General features: G+C 41.3%; 1 protein-coding gene across 3 annotated transcripts in view; it reads right to left on the minus strand.

The window, feature by feature from the left end:
• The window catches only part of NRP2 (neuropilin 2), a 151,170-nt gene that overhangs the window by 32,015 nt on the left and 98,247 nt on the right, over nt 1-20,908 (minus strand). For 2 of the 3 annotated variants that reach the window (XM_036754602.1, XM_036754603.1), the window contains exons 13-15: nt 9,511-9,773; nt 7,924-8,020; nt 6,340-6,360 (exon numbers count right to left, since the gene is read on the minus strand). In XM_036754602.1, coding sequence (XP_036610497.1) covers nt 6,340-6,360; nt 7,924-8,020; nt 9,511-9,773 — 381 coding nt within the window. Of the gene's footprint in view, nt 1-6,324; nt 6,361-7,923; nt 8,021-9,510; nt 9,774-20,908 lie in introns of all 3 variants that reach the window. The other variant, XM_036754601.1, reaches the window with a different exon arrangement.

A 20,908-nucleotide genomic window follows, 5' to 3' on the forward strand; every position in this document is an offset into this window, starting at 1 on the left:
AGATGAAATATGCCACTCATCTCAAGCCATGGAGGTGATGAACTTAATAAGCAGAGATACATTTTGGGGTATGGTTAATGCGGTAATTTGCTGTGCAGGACTATACATGTTTATAATAAGTTCAATAAGTGGGTAGGGTTGGGGGAAAGGGACAGATTACAAATGCATGTAAAAATAAACTAATTAATTTTTAGAAGCTTTGCGAAAGAGAAATGAACCAGTGGACTCTATCCCATTTGCTTTCATTAGGGCCTAGCAAAAGATCCTAACAATTCTGTAGAGTATTTTCTGGGGGAAAGAATTCCTCCTCCTTCAGGAAGTCTACCTGTGATCCCTAGTTAGTGATGACTGGATCCTGGCTCTCATACAATACCTGGCTTCCACTCTTCTGGTGAAACATTTCTCATATATTATTTTGTCCATTAGACTGTGAGCTCGTCAAAGACAAGGGATGTCTTTTGCCTTTCACTGTATCCCTAGTTCTTAGCACAGGGCCTGGCACCTAGTAGGCACTTAAGTGAATGCTTACTATTGACTGTTATTTGTATACCGTTTTTACACACACACACACACACACACACACACACACACACACATATATATAGCACATAATTACGTTCTATATAAATTATATAATATATAATTATATGTTATATATAAAATATATAATTATATGTTATATATAAAATATATGACATAAAATATAATTATGTGTCATATAATTTTATAATATAATATTATATATTATCTATATAATTTTTTCCTGCTATATAATTTTTTTTCCTCTCCAAGAGAGCAGGGATGTATCTTATCTAAACTCTTTTATCTCCCTTTGTGCCTTGCACTGAGCTCATCACATGAGGAAGAGGAATTAAGTTTGTTTAGCTTGTCTCCAGAAGGCAGAAATGTGAGGATAGGGTAGAAGCTGGAGAGAGGCAGGTTTAGGCCCAATATAAGGGCAAACTTTCTAACAATTAGTATTATTCCCAAATGGCTGCTTTAGTAGGGATGGGTCTTCCTCCCCCTAGAATTTTTTGAGGTTGGCTGACTGCTTGTGGAAGAAGTTGTAGAAAAGATTCTGGGTCAGGCGTGGATTAGACAGGATGGTCTCTGAGTTCTGTCTCAGACAACTCTTAGATACCAGGACTCCAGAAATTTAGTCAGCTGGTTGCATTGTTGAATTGAGCCATTGTTGTGGTCACGCATGAATGAGTCAATAAATTATTTATTAAATATTTGCTGTGTTAGAAGTTGGGGCAGAAATAGAAAATTAAGACTGTCTTTGCTCTCAAGGAACTCCCATTCAAATGGAGGAGACAAAACATAGAAAAGTAAATCTACTTAAAATGTTTATCATATGTTCATCTGGTGCAGGAAATGTACCTAAAGCCTTCACATTTGGGGCTGAATTGCATTTTAGCCCGGACTATAGAGCCCCAGAGGATCATATTGTTCATCTGTTTAAAGCCTCTTCTGCAGGAGATGAGTGGGGCAGGTGGAGGTATCACTTCTCAGAGATTTCAGTCTTGTCCAGGTGTTGTGATGTGTGGCATGACCATTCCTTGGTTGGTTGCATAGGGGTTTTATACTGTTTGTGACATATTCCTAAATAGACTTATTCCCTTGAGAATTCATTTTGATAGAACAAAAGATGACATGATTTCTGTTATTTCTATTAGTTATATAACTTTCTAAAAATCTTTAAATTGCTTCTAATTCTTTAATTATTTTATATAAATTTGTTATTTAATAGGACAGCTAAGTGGTGCAATGAATGGCATTGGCTTGGAGCCAGGAAAACCTGAATTCAAATCTAGCCTCAGAATCTTCCTAGCTATGTGACCTTGGACAAGTCATTTAACCTTTGTTTGCCCCTAGAGAATGAAATAGCAAACTATTCCAGTGTCTTTGCCAAGAAAATCCCATGGACAGAGGTCAAACACAACTGAAACTACTGAACAACAGCAACAGAGATGATTGAGGGGGGAAAGATGTTTTCTAAACAAAAAGTCCTGTTGTTTTTTCTCAAAAACACATGAAATCTGCTCTGTGAGCTAACATGGGTAAGGACACTTACTGAAGTTATCTTCATAGTTTAAAATGAAGGTCCTGGAAAAGAAGAGCTTCAAAGACAAGAAGTTTGTCTAATTTGCTAGATGTAATTTTTTTAAAAAATGGTTGGTTCCACCCCAGACAAAAAATTTATAGAAGACAGTGGAAGAATGAGGTAACCCGCCCACTGATCTCTTTGGAGAGAGAACGGAGAAGTACAAAGTGTCCTGAAAATGACTAATGAGACAAATATCTCCCCTTGATCTTTGTTTGCCACTCAGGCAGTAAAGGGATGAGTGAGAAACATCATAGGCTTTTCACCAAAGCCACCAGAAGCTTCCCTGATCTTTGGAGTTCTAACTCTGCCTTGTATTCAGATAGATGGCAACACGAAATCTCTGCCTTCTTCCCCTATCCCTGGAGCTTGTTTTCCTTTCTCTCAACCGAGGATTGTCCTTTATCACGGAGAAGGGAGGTCAGGGAAAGAAATTTTCATCCCTTCAGACAAAGTGACCTTGGCAGCTGTTTGGATTGATGGTAAACTATGGGGAATGTGTCCGAGCTCTTTGAGGGTGTACAGCGTACCTCACACATAACCCATGAGTGTCTCCAAAAGCAAACAGTGTCAGCCAAGCAGTTAGCCCGTTTATACATATCTGATCTCCATGCTTCCTTGCTCAGTAACACCTATTTTTAATCTGGCAGTAGGAGGAGGGTGAGTGAGGAGCCAGGAACAATTCACACACTACAGCTGCCTATCTGAAACATGGGCATGGATTGATTACTAATACTTTCCTTCCTTTCATCAGAGGATCACTCTGCTGAACACTAATTAACCCTCACAAGCATCCTTGTAACACTTGAAAATACTCCAAATGGAAGTATTCCTAGATTATGTTGAAAAAGAAGGACTGTTTCAGGTCCTATACTTTGGGGGAGTCATGTTGTGGGCTGGGAGTATTCAAGGAAGCAGCTAGAAGGTGAATGCGACAGTTGGTGCCAAACAAGGTTCATTTGTATATAATCCATTCATACTCCCCTAACCTGGCTCCAATAAACCAGTGGGACTATCTCCTTTCTTCCCACTTAGACTACCCTTCAGACATCTTTTTCCTCCTTCAAGTCTGACCTAGACATTCATTTTAAACATACATGATGTATCCATAATTGGATTGTTCTTGGGTTTGGGGGACCAAGAAAACACATGGTATTCCAGACCTTCATCCCCCACCCTTTGAGATGGCTCTAAGTCCCAGATGGCCCTGACTGTAAGATACAATTTAAAGAAAAATGAGTTAGTCACAATGAAGCAAAGTTTACTTGATGGGTACAGCAATGGTTCTTAGGACACCTTCAGCTTCCTTCTATCTAGCACATAAAGTCTAGGATCCTGGTGGGCCAAATAGTTGGTGAGCCACACACATTCATTTTCATTATTCCTTGCTTCAAAACAAACATACTGTAACAGTAACAATAACTCTTAGGCTGCAAGGTGCTAAAAATAACCACCTGCCCACTAAGTGCAGAACACTGATTACTACTTTATGTATTCTTATTGGCTTCTTTACTGTCACTCTTCTATTAGTTGTTTTTTTTTTTTTTAAGTATTAGTTGGGAGGAAATACTCCATCATGTTAACTGGATTACTTTTCTGGGCTTTCTCATTCTTTCCTATGTATAAGTCACATTTTTATTCTTTAATTGTTCAATTCATAAAAGAGACATATGATCCCATCACATTTGTATGAAATGCTTTAAAAACATACAACTCAGACTTCATGTTATTCTAAGCGATTTCATAACAAAAAAAGTGGACTTTGTTTAAAACACATGAACACGCAATTTATCCGTTTTCTCCCCTTTCCCTCACACCCCATTATAAAGCCACAGATAACATGCCAAAGCAGAAAGCACATTTAAGGCTATTTGAATGCAACAGAAAATGTTTCATGGTGAAAAAGAAAATGAGAAAAAGCAAAACTTTTAAAGATATCTCCAAATCTCAAAGTACCCAAATGACCCAGGACCAAAAGCATTTGCCTTAAGTATTTACTCTAAAAACATTCTGAGGTCTTCCCAAGGTTGATATTTTCTGTCTCAAAGTCATTCAGAACTAATCCTCTCCCCTTCTCCAAAAAAACAAAACAAACAAAAAACCCAGCCCCCCAAGACAAGGGATCCATGTGAACAGTTGCTACCACAGAACTAGACCAACATAGTTTTCTCCACCATTACCACAGCCCAGCACTCCTGTTGTGTTTGGGAATACGTAACTTTTTTCTCTCTCTGTTTCCCCTCTCACGTGAAAGGGGCGGTTTTAATATTTAGTATACTCAACTTTGCCCCTCGGGTGTCTACCAAAACACTTGTTTATATGTTTATTTGTTAAAGAAGACATTGTTAAACTTGTTAGGAAACATACTTATGCACATGGGTTGAAAATAGAGCAAACGTGCACCCGTTTGTTTGTTCTCTTAGAGAAGTGAAGCCCTTGGCATCACACTCATCAGTCATGGCCTGAATCATTGGACCCTACACTCACATCACAATGGCATGGGTAGCCACTTCTGGGAAGTCTTTTCTCATCTTTACATGGGCACTTTGAGCCTCACTACATTATGGCAGTTATGACTTGACCTGATAGTCAGGTATACAAGAAGATAGAGATTTTATTTTACCCAGATTGTACTTGGAACCCTAAAGGTAAAAACTTGAATTCAAACTGTCATCAAGCAAATTTTTGAAAATCTTTCCAAAATTTTTGATTCAACTTTACATATCTCATATCCAAATAATTCCAAAGCATGTAAATTTAATATGTTGAACACATGTGTTTTGTGTATATTACATATACGTGTGTGTATGTGTGGGAGGGGCTCAGGCACAGGTCTTGATGAGATGGAAACAGGGTCCAGGAGGGTAATAGAGAAAAGGAATTCCTACTATTGAAATCTGTTGTTTCCACACTAGCCCCACTCAGATCCCTACTCCTCTGCCATCTTAGAGCTATGACTGGTAAGTGGCAAATTAGGCAAGCAAATAGAGAGTTAGAGAGTGCATCCAGGTAACAAACCAGGGACTTATCTGTCTCTGAATGACTCTGAGCTACCCAGGAGCTGGGCAGATTAATGGGAATAAAGATAAAATCTAGACTTTGGATATAAAAATGACTTTCTTTATCTCTGATATGCTATCACCTCTGGGGCGAGATCCAGTAAAATCTTAACAGGGCATAATAGCATCACACAACTCTTTTTGCATAGAACAGGATATGATTAAACCCTGCGAATATAGAGAAGGGTATGTGGGTGTTTCTGTGAGAAACTTATACACAGGCAAAGTATAGAAGGCTAAATATCCTTTACTTGGGGTGCCTCCTCCCCTTTCACACATACATTAATCAACTACTGACAAAGACTTTGGAAATGTCACTTTTATGGGATTGTGGGTAGGAAGATAGAAAAAGCCGACTAAATTTTCCACAGCACAGAGAACTTCCATTCATTTAGATTCTCAAAAGTTGCCCTTTCTTGCCAAATAGGTAGGTTCCCTAACTTATATTTTTATTGCTGTATGCTCAATTGATTTAACAGGGAGATTAAAAAAAAATCTCTTTCTATTTTCTAGCCCCATATTTGAAGTCTTCTGTTCTAGACACTAAATACACCATTTTTCCCTGTTTCTTTTACTTTTTTAAACGTCAACTTCTGAACTCTAATTGTACCTCCTTCTGACAGTCATTTCCAGGCTACTCCTAATTTTCTTCCTTCACAAAACCACCTGCCATTATACCTTACTGTGGAATAATTGAGACCGCTGTCTTGGTGCCAGGAAACTGGAAAGAAACCATCTTCATGCTAAAATAAATCATTGCCACCTCATTTCACTTTTAATTTGCTACTGATTTCTTCGTTAACTCTGTCTACTGGCTCTCTTTCCACACCACTCATATATTTCAAGCCTCGTTGCTCCCCATTGGTCAATGTAGGGCTGAGAGGTTTATTCCTAACCTATTTGTCTCTATTATTGGCTTCTAAACTTTAATTAAACTGGAGATAGTAGTAAGACTCTCAATCCCTTCTGCTACCACTGCAGGCGTAATTAGCGCCATCTAGTGTTGGGAAGATATATCACCCATTTCCCCTAAGTAGTAACACCACAAAGAGTTGGTCAAGATTAGAGAATATTGTTTTTCAAATTCATATTACATGGGACAGCAGGGTGGGGAAGCAAAAGAACAGCATCTATGTATATTTTAAAAGTATCTTTTACCTGAAAAATTCTCACCTGGAAAAGCTGTGATAGGTTCTGAAAGAGAAAAAAAAAGATGCTTTATATTAGAGAGAGGAAGGGAAAAGTGACAATGGAATGGGATGAATGCAGCTAAATTATTTCTGGTAACTTTTCTGTAACACCCTATGGTCTTGGTTCTGAAATGTCAAACCCAAAAGCACTTGGGCTGTATCTTTTACATATGCTGTACTATAACTAACACATTATCAGAATGTACCTAAAGTTTCTTCGGAACAAAAAAAAATCCTTCTTGGATTAATGGATCCCCCAAGTATTGTAATCAGTTATGTACCACTTTTAGATCACTTTTGGATACTGGGAGCCTGGAAGTTTCCCAGAGGGACCAGGGCAATCCCAGGTGCTGGTGATATCACCACATACACACGTACCCAAGACAAACGTGCCAAGAAAAGCACTTTGTGAGTTCAGACCAAAGAAGCTCTAGTTCCTTCTCAATGCTACCTGTTTTCTACACTGGCATAATTCTATTGCCCACAGTGAGTCTTATGGTATGGAAGACAAAATGTCAAGCAAAGCAATCACAGGGAAACCCAGGTAGGAGACTATTAAGCCCAAGGTGACACAATGAGTGGAAAGGGTGTTTTCCATTGAGCTTTTCAAAGATATCTAACCAAAAGACAATAATGCACCTTGCTCTTCTATGAATCACTGAACTACTCAATGAACACTGGGCAATCCTCCAACGACCATTTAGCTTGTGCATTTGGTGGACAAGATACCAAATTTCCAATAGCTTGGTTTATATGACAGGGCTTCCTCTGTAATTCATTCAGAACTACAGAATTACAAAAGAATCTCTTTTTTTTAGGGAGGAAGGTAGGGCAATTGGGATTAAGTGACTTGCTCAAGGTCATACAGCTAGTAAATGTGTCAAGTGTCTGAGGCTGGATTTGAACTCAGGTCCTCCTGACTCCAGGGCTGGTGTTCTACTCACCGTACCACCTAACTGCCCCACAAAAGAATCTCTTAAGTAATTATGCTATCGCTAACACAGTCAAAGTTATTTTTTCGTTTGTTTGAAATTTTTTTAATCTTTTTTGAGGGGGGCGGGGTGTTGATAGTTTTGATTTTGCTTGCTTGTAAAGGCTTCCACTAAATTCATCAAGCCCTCTGAGTATGTAATCCTGACTGGCAGGTGGTTTTTGTCCTGTAGCATTTTCCTTGCTAAAAGCTAGAGTTTGATGATGGGGTCCTGGCAATTCTTTACACTTGGTGTACATCTACTTTTGAGTGGGAACATGGCATACTAAGCTTTGCCTCAAGTCACATTCCATATATCCTAAACGATCCCAGGGAATTATACCCACTCTTAACCTCAAGTACGTGAGCCTTCACTTTCTAGAGAGCAACTCTTCCCCTTTCTTTTCCCTTTCCCCTCTTTAGTAGTGAGGAAGAGGAATTGCCAGCTCATTTGATAGAGGTAAGAACTGAGTTTTGTACCCTGAGTTCAATCCAGGAAGCAAAGCATCTAACACAGTGATATACTACCTTCTGGTGTGTACACCAGCACTTGTTGTCTAGTTTGGAGCAACCCAGAGGAGACAGATGTTGACATACCCATGCAGTTCTCTAGAGGTATATCAGTGCTTATCCGGATATCATCAATGGCGATCTCTCCTGAGCGTCCTTTGCCTAGAATTCCCTCGAACACAATCTATGAAAACAATCAGAACAAATCCCATGGTTAGGTGAAATTTCCATGACCAAACAGTGCAAAGATTTCTCGTTTCTTCCCTACTTGTCTTTATGTATTTGTTTGCTGTTCGTTCATTCATTCATTCATTCATTGCATCTGGTATACATCTGCTGACCACATGGCTGCAGCATTTAGAAATCTTAATTCAAAAAGAGTTGGTTGAGACTAAATGCATATTTGAGGGGGTGGAGGGAGAAAAAAAAACCCATACGAGGTGATGAATTTTTATATCTAGTAACTAGAACACATTGATTAAAAAGAACCATAATTGGTTCATGTTAAAAGGAGAACTAACTAACCCGAGCTATGTTTAAAGTTTTTCCTTTTTTTTTCCCCTTTAATACCTAAGTTAGGTATTTGGAAGCATCCTTATAACTCAGAGGAAATGAATAGGTTGGGACACTGAGAAAAGGAGCATATGGATTCACTTTGCTTCAAGGACACACAGTTTCCTTACGGGTACACCTTTATAACCAGGAGAAAATGACTCTCAACAACACTCCTCTAACACAGGGATGGGAAGGGCAGTGAGCAAACAGAGGTGTCTTTGCTCTGCGATGTTAAATCATCACTCTTTTTCTCTCCCTCAGCTCTCTCTCTCTCTCTCTCTCTCTCTCTCTCTCTCTCTCTCTCTCTCTCTGCAAACTAGCACATGTCCTCTGGCAAGCTAAGCAAACAGTTGGCTGGCTCACCCGCCATCTGTTGCTGCTTCTTGGCTGGGGAGGAGAAGGTTAATGCTAAAGCTGGTATGGAGTCACCTATTCCAAAGGGTGCCTCGGGTGATTTCTGGCCAGCTTACCAGCATCAGAACAGCTCCCACCTCTCCTGTGCCTCAGTCTCTCTCTCTCTCTCTCTCTCTCTCTCTCTCTCTCTCTCTCTCTCTCTCTCTCTCTCTCTCTCTCAGAGATCATAAAAGCCAGAGCGGCTGGGAGAGAAATGATTAGTTTAGGACCCGCTCAGATCCAAGGGCCACAGACAGAGCAGGCAGCTTCCACCCCCTTCCCTGGCTCAGATTCATTAAGGCAGGTCAGGAAAGGCTGTTTATATTTCCTTCGGAGAATCTTAAGAACTAGACATTGCTTTTCCCTTCTAGAGGGGAAGGTTTGTTTGTATTTATTTTTCTGGCTTTTGTGTCTCTTTGTCAGGCTACCAGATAACAATCTAAAATAAAATGGAGGGTGGGGGGGAAGCATTTGTCCAGAGACTATTTCAGCAATAGAGAAGCCATGGGAGGAACAAAGAACAGAGTCTGGGTGTATAGATAGGCACATTCTGAATAACAAATAAGAGTGTCATTTAGTTGCTATGGTAACGGGAGAAACACAATGAAAACAGCAGAGCTTAACCACGTTCCCTAATGATGAATGGGCACAGCCCTTTGAAATATTGAAATAAGGCTGCAAATGATTCCCTTGAATCTTCACACAAATCTTCTGTTATCACCTCACCTGATACTCCATTTCATCACTTGGCAAGATGATCCTTCCTTGTCTCCACTCGCTGCCTTGGTCTTCCCGGATGACCCAGAGGAGCTTGCTGGCTTGGCTGGCTTTCCGAACCACTTGCAGAGCGATGCCACTCCCACCTGTGGCTTGGTATTGGAATTCCATACAAACAGGGCTCCTGGGCAGGTAGAGGGCAGGGCTGATGAGTCGGCCGTGCTGGTCCTCTCTCCTTCCATTACTCTGGAGCCTTAAATAGTTCCTACCATCTGCCAGAAACAAACCCAAAGCAGGGTGGTAACATTAGCCCCTGTCAATGACACTAGCGCTCAGACCTTTGTTTTCAAATAGGACCCCAATGGACCAGGACCCTGGGGGTGAAAGATAGGGCCAAAAGAGTGGGTGGTTTGATCTTTTCCCAAACACCAACTTGCCTAAGTGTACGGGATAGTGGCTGCTGATTGCAAAGTCTCAAAAACTGCCTCCACCAGGCTGCTATGTCTGTCTAGCCTTTACAATCTCTTGCCTCTAGCTCTGATCACAAAGGAGGCATTTTAGCTGTCACATGATGCTAGATGGCTTTTAGGATTCAGAGACACCTATCATCATTTAGAAACCACAATGTAGATGTTATTAAGGAGGAGGCGGGGTCTGGGGAGGAGGTGGCACAGCAAGGGGGCCACCAAATGGGCATATACCTCCCACTCCTTTCCCAATCCAGCCCAGGGAGCCTTGCACTTGGCTGCCTTTTCGTAGCAAGCCAGACACATGCAGATCCAATGATAACAATAACCATCATTATCGCTAATGAGCTCTGGGGGCCTCTAGAACAGAGCTTCACTTTTAGCACCGAATATAAATATCCTAGAAAATTAGGGTTTTCCCCTTCCAGATTTTTGGAGAATGAATTTAATTGCTGTTTGGTTTCAAATACAAATCAAATACCAAGTAGAATACCAAGTTCCTAATATCGTGGTCTAGTACCATGCCTACTTGGTTCTGTAGCCAATAAGAAAGTGGTGCCAGTGACTTGCACCTGCAAATCCCAACTCGTGGGGGTATCTGACCACTTGTGCAAAGGACAGGTTGGCCCTTGCAGATGCAAATCAATTGCATCTGCCTCTGGGTAAACAAAACATACAGGCATACCTTCTGTTCAAGAGCTACGCTGAAAAATCAGCAGCCAAGTGATAGGAATACCATTTTCACTGAAGACCCAGCATAGAAAATAGGAAATAAATAGCATAATACCTTGGCATCATCCACAGCTGGATAGGTGCATGCAGGTAGAATAGATATCTTGGGTAGGTAAAGAATGAGGGTGAGAGGCTCTAAGACCTCAGCATGGCAACACCTCGGTAACTGCTAAAGTTATTTGCTGCCCTTCTGCCACCACCACCTTAGCTAACATCACCCCGGCTAAACCAGGACTGGCCACTCCAAGAGGTGGGTGCCCTGGAAGTTGCACAGAAGGCAGCTACCTCTTCCCCCTCACTCCTCTGGCCCAAGTCTTGTTCCCTAGACTCCTCTTTTTCAGTAACTCAAGAACGAATGCCTTTGCATTGTCAAACCCTGTTCTCTCTGATTCTTTCTCCCTTATTTCTAGCCTTTGAGTCAGAGCATATGCTCTGACTTCTGTTGCTTCTTTATCCCCTCCCCCCCAAATTACCCTGCATTGAATTTGGCTGCCCGGCTCTCTTCCCTGCCCCCCAAGTTGCAACAAAACAACACAAAGACCAAAACAAGCCTGATCTCTTTTCATAAAGTCTGAGTGGTTTCCATTTCACACTCAAATAAGCACAGGGGAGATTCTAAAAACTACAACAGCAACAAACAACTATCTTAGTAAGGTAATAGCATTTAAATTCTCTTCTATGAAAGGAGAGTACCCTGGGAAGAGACTCAACTTGGCATTCAAGGCCCTTTATAATCTGGCCCAGTCCTTTCCAACCATGGTATTGCCAATTCACATGAACCTTCTTTTCAAGCTGCAATAGTTTCATTCTACTATACCACAAATACTTTGTATTTATTCAATGCCTGTGTACTCCCCTCCCCATTCCACCCAGTCCACATGAATTTTCTCCCTACTCTCAGCTTCTATAGGCACTTAACTGCTGTGTATCACCCACTCATTTGGGCATGTAATTACACATTACCTACAACACCGTCACTAAGTTATTTGTTTTTTAGCTTCACCTTTCACTAAATGAGAGGCTTCTAGAGGGCAGGGGCCATGACTTGCCCTTGTACTGGTTCTTCCACATACCTGGAATGCATTGCTTCCTCACCCCTAACTCCCAAAGTCCCTGGCTTCCTTCGAAGGATTTCATCTCAAGTTCCACCACCCACATGACATCTCCCAGCTGCTAATGCCCTCTCCCTGAAAAAAACTACTTTATACTTTCTTTGTATATATTTTGCCTTTATTATCTATGTGTTGTTTTCTCCTAATAAGATGTATGCTCCTTGGAGGGTAAGGACTGCTCCTGTTTTTATTTTTTGGGGGGAAAGGGTCTCTGGAGGTCCAGTGCCTAGCCCATTGCTTGGCACGTAGTAGGTATTCAATAAATGCTTGGTGAATTAGTAAATGAGAGACTTATACTTCTTTTCTACCACTCTCTGAATCTATGTACATGTAGACACTTAATAAACACATATTGGACAAATAAATGATAAATGAATGGGAAAAAATTATAGCTCTTGATATGCTAGAGATAGAAGAGAAATGGGTATTTCTGACCCTGGGTATTCTTCAAGCTCATATAAGCATTCTAGAGCTATTTCCCATCCTCTTCTAGGTCAACAGACCATTGCAGTACCAAAGAAATGACCAGAGACTGATCATCACAAGTATCTGCTTATCCAACGAGCCATCCACTGACCAAAGAGGTCCTCATTTCCACCCCCTATGATTTAAAAGTCATCCCTTGCTTCTCCTCATGAGTGAAAGGAATTGGATTTCAAAGACTTGGCATTCCACTTTCTCTTTCATCTTTTTCTCAAACAACAAGACCTACTTACTGACTAAAAATTGCTTGGCAAGAAATGCTGTCACTCGTGTGAATTTATGTTCTTAGGAGGCAGGGAGACAGTGCAACATTGAGAAATTACTAGGTGGAAAAGGAATCTGCATGGAGGTGTGGAGGGTGATGTTGGCGAGAGTCTATTTCACTTCCATATATCGCTACCCAAACAAAGGGCATCATTAGGCCAAAAACCTTACCCAGTTACTCCCCTGGGGACTCAGGGATGCCTTCTCTCTTTCTCTACATGAAGGTGATAATACTGTAGTTTGTATGACAATTCTGAGGACCAGGGAGTTAATGCTGGTGAAGTGCTAAGTACTGTGGAGGCTGCTGATGGGAACATAATTCACCACTGACATCCGAGCTAATCCACTCATCTGTGGGATCCAGAGACTAGCACGGCACTGATTTTCACTCTGTTAAATCATTTGCTCCCTACTTGCCTATTAAGTGCTATGAGCTCTGGTGGGAAAAGATGATATGCAAATTTGAGGAATTAGTAGCAGGCATGAGTTTAAGCACGTGCTGGGCTGAAAACTATCTCTTGTCCTTCACAGAGAGAGACCAGAACTGATTCAACATCATGGTAGAGGTTGGGTCCAAAGTAGGCTAAGTTGAGGGAGGGTAGGGGATATTTCATTTCAATGTCACCCTGAGGATTGTGGTTTGATCTCAGGAGGCTATATCCTGAAGGGGAGAAAGAGCATTTGGTTTGACTGGAAGGCTTGTAGAAATCTTCAAGACTGTACTAAATCTAGAATGGACCAACTCATAGTATTTTAGGATTGGAAGGGACTCCAGAGAATTAGTTTAACCTGAACCAGGAATCCCATCAACAATATGCCTGCCAAGTCATCTTAATTTCCCCCTGAAGTCCAAGAGTGACAGGAATATTGCTACTTAAACATACTGTCCTAAGGCAGCACATCCCACTTTCATAAAATTCTAATTGTTAGGAACCATTTTCCTTCTATGGCCTGAGGTCTGCCTATTACTTCTCATGTTGTTCCTTGCTATAATCTATGGGGCCAAACAATACAAGTAATCCTTTTACTGCATGAGACCTTTTCAAATATTCAGACAGCTATCATGGCCCAACCTCTAAATGTCTTTGTCTCCAGGCTAAGCACCTCTAGCTCTTTCAAATAATCCATCTTGGTTTGGTTTTGAGCCCCATCATCATCTTCATTGCCTTTCTCTGAAATTGCACCAGGTTATCAATAATACTTCAATACTAACTCAAAATCTTATAAAAGTGAATTTTGAAAACTATCTTTACATGTAATTAGAAAAAAAATAAAATACTATTAAGTGGGGAAAAATAAATCTGAAGGTGCTATGCAAAAAAAAAAAAAAGAAATAATCCAATACTTCAAGGATATATTATTTCATCAGTGTGGGTATTTCATTCATTGACACAGATCCTAATCCTTCTATGTCTCACTAGATGATCTTTATGAGTTGCTGGGGCAGGAAAAATTCACCAACTGGTCACCAACTTTCTGGTGATAAGCTTCCGTGAACTTAGCAATCACACCATGGAGAAGCATCCAAGATGAATACTGATTGAGGTTGTCAACATCTTTCCTCAAATGTGGTGGTTAGAACTAAACATAATATTCCAGATGTGGTCTGTCCAGGGCAGAGTAAAGTAGGACTATCATAATCTCTCTTGTTTTATATATTGTCTTTCCATTAATAAAGTTGAAGAGCTTTTTTGACTCCCACACTACCCTGCTGACTCATAACAAAATAGGAAAATCCTCAGAGTGACTGATGTCTGTAAAAAGACCGGATTCCCCTGATTTGTCCAAGTTTTTGTTGGAAACAAGATCCATTCTCCTTGGACCCCTTAAGCCTTCTGACCCCGTTGCTCCCCAAAGGTCCCACTAGGCTCTAATTATCCCCATAGCTTTCCCATCCAACTGTAATAGGTGGTGGTACAGACTTACAATAATATAGAATCTTGGATTGAAAGGAATCCCCAGAGATCATGAAGTCTTCCCACCCTGCCCCCCACCCCAACCCAGCCTCCAGGCAGCTGTTCTTAAATAGCCAAGGAAGCAGATGCTGACTCTTCGAGAAGGAGATTCCTTAGGCTCATCATCTGTGCACTGTGCTGTCTAACAACCTTTGCCATGAGAACATTCTTCTCTCCAGTCACCATTTGTCCTGCTGTAATTTCAAGGCCATTCTCTCCATGATGGAGAACATCCGGTCTCTACTCTTTTTCTTCCTGGCTCCTGGAGATGGGCTGCTACCATCTCAGAAGTGGGTGGGTACGGGAGAAAGGGACAGGATTACTAAGTGTCTGACCACCTTAATCCTTCCAGCTGTTGGTGCCCTCCCACCCAAAACAATGCTTGTCTCCAGCAAAGTGTAATCTCACTCCTAGACAACGAATGGTCTCATTTATGTTTTTGTATCCCCAGTACAATGCCTGGTACTTGTGCTTAAATAAATGCCTGGTTGATATGATATATAACCATTCACATAGGTAAAGGCAGTTAATACCCCCCATGGTCATAGGCCCATAGATCTAGATGGCTGCTTAAAAGCCATCTTGTCCAACCCTCTCATTTCACAGAAACTTGAGACCTAGGAAGTTTTAAGTAACCTGCCCAAAGTTAGCTGGCGCTATCTCTACATGGCTTTCTCTTCACTCATCCATGAGACATGATCTTGGAACTTCAGAATTTCTATTTTTCAATCATTTGGTCATCTCTGTTAAATCATTTGCATCCCGCTTGCCTATTAAGTGCTATGAGCTCTAGGCAAGAAAGATGATATGCAAATTTGAGGAATTAATAGAAGACATCAGCCTAGCGCATGCTGGGCTGAAAAGCATCTCTTTCCTTTCACTGAGGGAGGCCAGAGCTGATCCAAGTTCTCAGTGGAGAATAAGTATAAGGAGGAGTGGGAGAAATCCGAGTTCAACCTGAACCTGGGAATACCATTCTGGTCTCAGAAATTCAACCTTGACCTTAATTTTTGGAGTCCTTAAGTTTGATATTTACTCTTGGGAAAATCTACTATACTACAGGACCAGTGAATGAGTGTTGTTTGAAAAACCCTAAGATGTGGCTAACCAGGAACTAGTCAGACAGTAACAGCTCACACAAAATGCTTTAAGGTTTACAAAGCACATTCCTCACAGGGCCCTGTGAGGTAGAGAGAAAACATATTATGGTCCCCATTTTATAGAGAAGGGAACTGATGTTCATTAAAGTACATTTTCTTGCCTGGGGTCACACACCTGGGAAGCATCAAATATGAAATGCAAACTCAGGTTTCCTGTCCAATAGTCAAGACCTGGGGATGCTAAAGGGCCAAAAGGTATACTTTGGGAAGAAACAGGTACTTGATATTTTCCAGGCTGGAAATGGTCTCAGGACTGGCCTTGGGAGCGACTGGTCAGAGACAAGTATGAAAGAGGATGAATGGCTGTGCCCAACTTGCTGGGTTGGTACCTGGAGAAGAGTTATGTGGGTGGTAGAGTCAGTATATGGTGGAACAGGGTGGGAGAGAGTTCGTGAAGCTGGAAAAGTGATCTCAGGGAGTACCTAGAGAGGAAAGTGAGTGAATCGGTGCACAGCAAGGAAAGCAGGAGGCCTGAAGCCCCAGCTGAACCCTAAACTGAGAAAATGAGCATAAACATGGGAAAGGGCAAACCCCCATCTCAAGCATTCATGACATGGAATCCCAACAAAACACAAGATGGGATGAAAAAATGTCCTATTCATTTCTGTCTCAGAAATTATAGATTTCAGAGCTCCTCCTAATTCTAATTTGAGAACAGGGGGCCTGCAGTGGGCCTGGGGTATCATGACAGTGCATGACTGATGCATGACAGCTCTTTCTACAGCCCCACACGGTCTCTCGAAGGGGATGCTCTGCAGGGCATGGGGAGTGTTCAGTAAATAACCTGTTGATTGATTGGGGGAAAGGTAGGCATGAACTCAAAAGGGTCACTCTCCTAACTTGATAGGACTCAAACAAAACAGATGTGTTAAGGAGCTCTACCAGAACAAGATAATTGTCAAGTTAAAGGAAAAAGCAGCATGCCTGAGCCTCACTGTTCTTGTAGCTAATGGTCCCTATGCCATTAATGGACAGCTTCCAGCAAAGAAAGAACAATTGAAAGGAAATATGTGTAGTTGCTGAAGTAGAGGGAAGAAAAAACATCCCAGAGATACAATCCCTTTCCTTCAGGACCTGAAATACTTTGGAGGCATTCTACTGGATCTCTGACTCAAAACATCTGTTGCTGCCCGTGACACTGTGGAAACAATCCCATGGGGATGGACAACAAAAGTTCGGAAGGTCAGAGAGGCATCTTGGAGGACGGGGCCATTCAGGCGTTGTTAACCTGCTGCCGTCTCTGGAACGGGGGTCTCCTGATATTTCACCTGGAGATTTATAGCTGCATTTGGCTTTGGTTGAATGAGAGCAGCACAAACACGTGACCCCTGCTGGCCTGATAGCGATGCAATAGATTGTGTCTGCACCTTACCAAATTCTCAGATAAATCACTGGTCTGCTCCTCCTGGCTATTGGAAAGCCAAACACACCATCTGTCCAAGACACACATCTCTTGGCTAGCAACTTGCCCTGCTAATAGTACAACCATCTGAAAGACTATTCAGTGCCGCAGGAGAGGTAGTCCCTTCACATAGATCGTGGTTAAAACATGAGTTACCCCTCAGCTGGCTTCTCCAGGTCACTCTGCATTGGCCTAGGTCCCTAAATTAATATTCAGTTAAGGAAAACATTGACTCTGAATGATGTCAGCAGTATGTATCCAGAGTTTTTCCAAAAGACTGCCTTCTTGTGGAGAACCAACCATTCATCTCAGGCTTAGTCTTACAGGCACCTACAACTTCCTGGTGTCTGTTGCTATCTCGTCTGGTTAACTGCAGATTCATTTCTGCCTCTTATCCTCTCCTTCCTTTTCCTCATTGTTCCACACACTGGCAGGAAGCCCTGATCTTCAAGACCTCAGGCCAAGTAAAAGAATCCAAATTTTACCTGCTGTCTCTTCAGCAAAACCAGGAATATTTCACTCTCTGTCCTCCTCCATATATAACCACTAATGACTTCCTGCTCTCCTGCATTAACAACATTTTTATTTATAACTTTTGTTTTTATATCACATTCCTTTTTGAATCTACCTCTCCCCTATCCTACTCAGGGAGCCTTTTCTTGGGACAAAGAATAAAAAAAACAAGTTTAAAAAAATCAGTTTGGCAAAACTAACTAGCATATCAAACAAGTCTGACACTATATTTGACATTCCATACCCACAGTCCTTTACCTCTACAAAAGAGAATAGGAAGTATATTTTCTCATGTTTTCTCTGAGTCCAAACTTGATCATTATAGTTACGCAATATTCTGATTCCATATAAATGAAAAGAACATTGTTAGAGTTGTTCTCTATGTTGTTTTCCTGGTTCTGCTTACTTTAACTCTGTATCAGTTCACATTTTCCTGTGCTTCTCTGGATTCTTCATGGCTATAATTTCTTCTGATACACTAATATTCCATCACATTCATGTGCCACAATTTGTTTAGCCATTCCCCAGTCGATGGATCTTGATTCTAGTTCTTTGTTATGACAAAAATTGCTGCTATGAGTATTTTGGTGTATATGAGACCTTTCATTCTGTCTTTGACCTCCTTGAGGTCATAGGTCTCAAAGTTCTCTTCCATTTTCAATTCAAACTACACAATGACCTTCTTTTAGAGAGACAAGCCATTCCTGGTCTTTAGTGATCTACCACTGTCTACTGCCTGCAAAACTGAACCTTTTGTATTTTCAGTGGCTGTGCTTCAGACAAACCACCAAACCACAATGGTCTCTTTGAAGGCAATTCAGTCATCCCCACCCTGCCCCCATCTAATGTTTAGGTTGTCAGCCCCACCTGTGGAGATCTTCAGAGCTTAGTTTGCCCACAGAGTCACGGCTAGACCACTGTCAAAATCAAACCAATTAGGAAACCACTTTCCTTCTCTGGTGCAAAAACACCCGTCCACCCACACCCACACTTAATTTTCTTGTGCACAATTCTCAAGATGAGTCATTCCCTGCTCTAATGAATCAATTCAATGGCCCAATCAGGTACTCAGTTCTTAGTCAAGACAATCTAAATAAGGAGCTCACAAGACAATTGCTTGTATTTCACAAGGGTATTAGGCATCTGCAAATCCCACTTACAGAACAGTAGAATGCCTGAGTCATTCCCAGTGGAGCTCCAGAACTGAACTTTGAAGCAAGGGCCCTGTTCTTTCAACTCCTTCATGTGTAAATACCATGACCCCAAGCTCATCCTTTCATAATTAAACAACATTTCAAACGCCTGTCTGTGCCCCTTGCAGCTCATCCTCTTAAGATGCTGAGTAACCCAAATGGAGTATTTCTACAAATCATCTTTAAGAGAACATTAGCTACACAAGGTCCTCCAAGACTCATGTTTAGGGAGTCTCTGCAGAGCTGCTTTAGGCCTCTAAAGATGACCAAAATGGACTCAATTTGGCTTCATACTCATTATCTATCCCTCTACCTCTGTCCCAACCATTGACACATAGCACATGTAGGTTCAATTCAATTCATCAAGTTTTGTTAAGCACATACCATACGGAAGGCACCGTGATAGGCACAGAGATTACAAAAACTTAAAAGAAAGAAAATAAAACAAAAAATTAAGAGTGAAGGCAAAAAAAAAGGGGGTGAGAGAGAAGAAGGAAGGAAGGAAGAAAAAAGGAAGGAAGGAAGAAAAAATTCTGACTTCAAAGAGATATATCCTAATGGGCAATGTAACATGTCATCAGATAAATCACTATAAGATAATTTTGAGGAAGAAAAGAGAATTAACAACTAGGAGATTTTACAGATGAAGACACTGAGGTTCAGAGAGAAAGCAGTCCATGATCACACAGCTACTAACTGGGACTCAACCTTGACTGCAGGTCAATGACTCTTCCTACTACATCTTGTTGCCTCTCTTAATAAGCCCTGTACCATATAACCCTTAAGTCTATGTAGTTTTCCTTGCATGGAGGATCTCAACAAATGCCTTACACCAGAACCTCCACCAGCAGCAGCACCACCAACACCACCAACACCAGCAAGCTGACATCTACCTCTGACTCCCACAAGGAAAGCACATTCCCCCAATTACTTGCTTCTTGGTTTACACCAAAGCAAACAGGCACTGTCCTGATATTATCCACAAAGAAGATAAACGGCTGTGCCTATCATTTGAATGTCTCTGAGACTCCCTATGTCATCCAGCGGACTTCTTGCTTCATCCCTTAGAGACTAAAACCTGATCTTGTAGAAAATACTGTAAACTGTCTCATGAAGAATTCTGTTTATGGATGGGAAGCCTGAGAAAGTCTGCAGAAAATATGTTGTCTCCAAGGAATATGAAAATTGAAAGGATTTCTGTATGTCATCACCCCTACAAAACACAGGAGGACAGATGAGCCATTCCAGAGTTCAGAGGAGTCAACAAATATTCATTCAGCAAACACCCATTAAGCACCAGCCATGTGGGGAATCACTGCTGGGTGCTAGGGGGAATACCAAGTTTAGATGCTTTGTGTAGCTTACAATTTTGGAACCCCTGTGGGTGAGACCAGCTTCCCTCTCACTAATGGGGGTCATGGAATCACTAACAAGGAAATGAAATGGAGAAAAATATCAGCAACTCAGGGTATAAGCATGGAGCTTAAGAAATAAAAAAGAAACAGAGTAGACTGGTGTCTGGCTGACCTGAGTCCAAATCTGGCCTCAGATGCATACTAGGTATACAAGACCACTCATCTCTTTGTCTGCCTCAGTGATCTCATCAATAAAACGGGGATAATAATAGCACCTACTACCTCCCAGGGTTGTGGTCAGGATAAAATGAGATCATATTTGTAAAGTTCTTTGCAAACCATGAAGCTCTACAGAATTGCTAGCTGTTATTAGTCAGCCTTGGGTAGCAATCACCACTGACCAAAAAAAAAAAAAAAAGACTTAAAAGGGAAAAGAAGAAAAAAAAAACATGGGGAACAAGTAAACCAGAAAATATCTAAGGAATTTAAGTAGTTTCTACAGACACTTCCAATCAAATGTCCTGTGGATGATGTTTCAACAAGGCTGCTTCCCCTCTCTTTCCTCTCTTCTCATCCTCTCCATCCCCCCACCCCCCCCACTCTTGGTGACACTAAATTGGGGCCCTCTCTCTCGCCAAAGTTCATTATTTTGGTTTACCTATCAAAAGAGATATGGGACGAGGGGTGGGAGAGGAGGACATATGGAGCACATCTCTTAAAGAGGCAGAATGTTTCCCTCTTTTGTGAAGTACACAAGTGTTTGATAACATA

This window comes from Trichosurus vulpecula, chromosome 4 (genome assembly GCF_011100635.1).
Source record: "Trichosurus vulpecula isolate mTriVul1 chromosome 4, mTriVul1.pri, whole genome shotgun sequence".
Taxonomy (NCBI): domain Eukaryota; kingdom Metazoa; phylum Chordata; class Mammalia; order Diprotodontia; family Phalangeridae; genus Trichosurus; species Trichosurus vulpecula.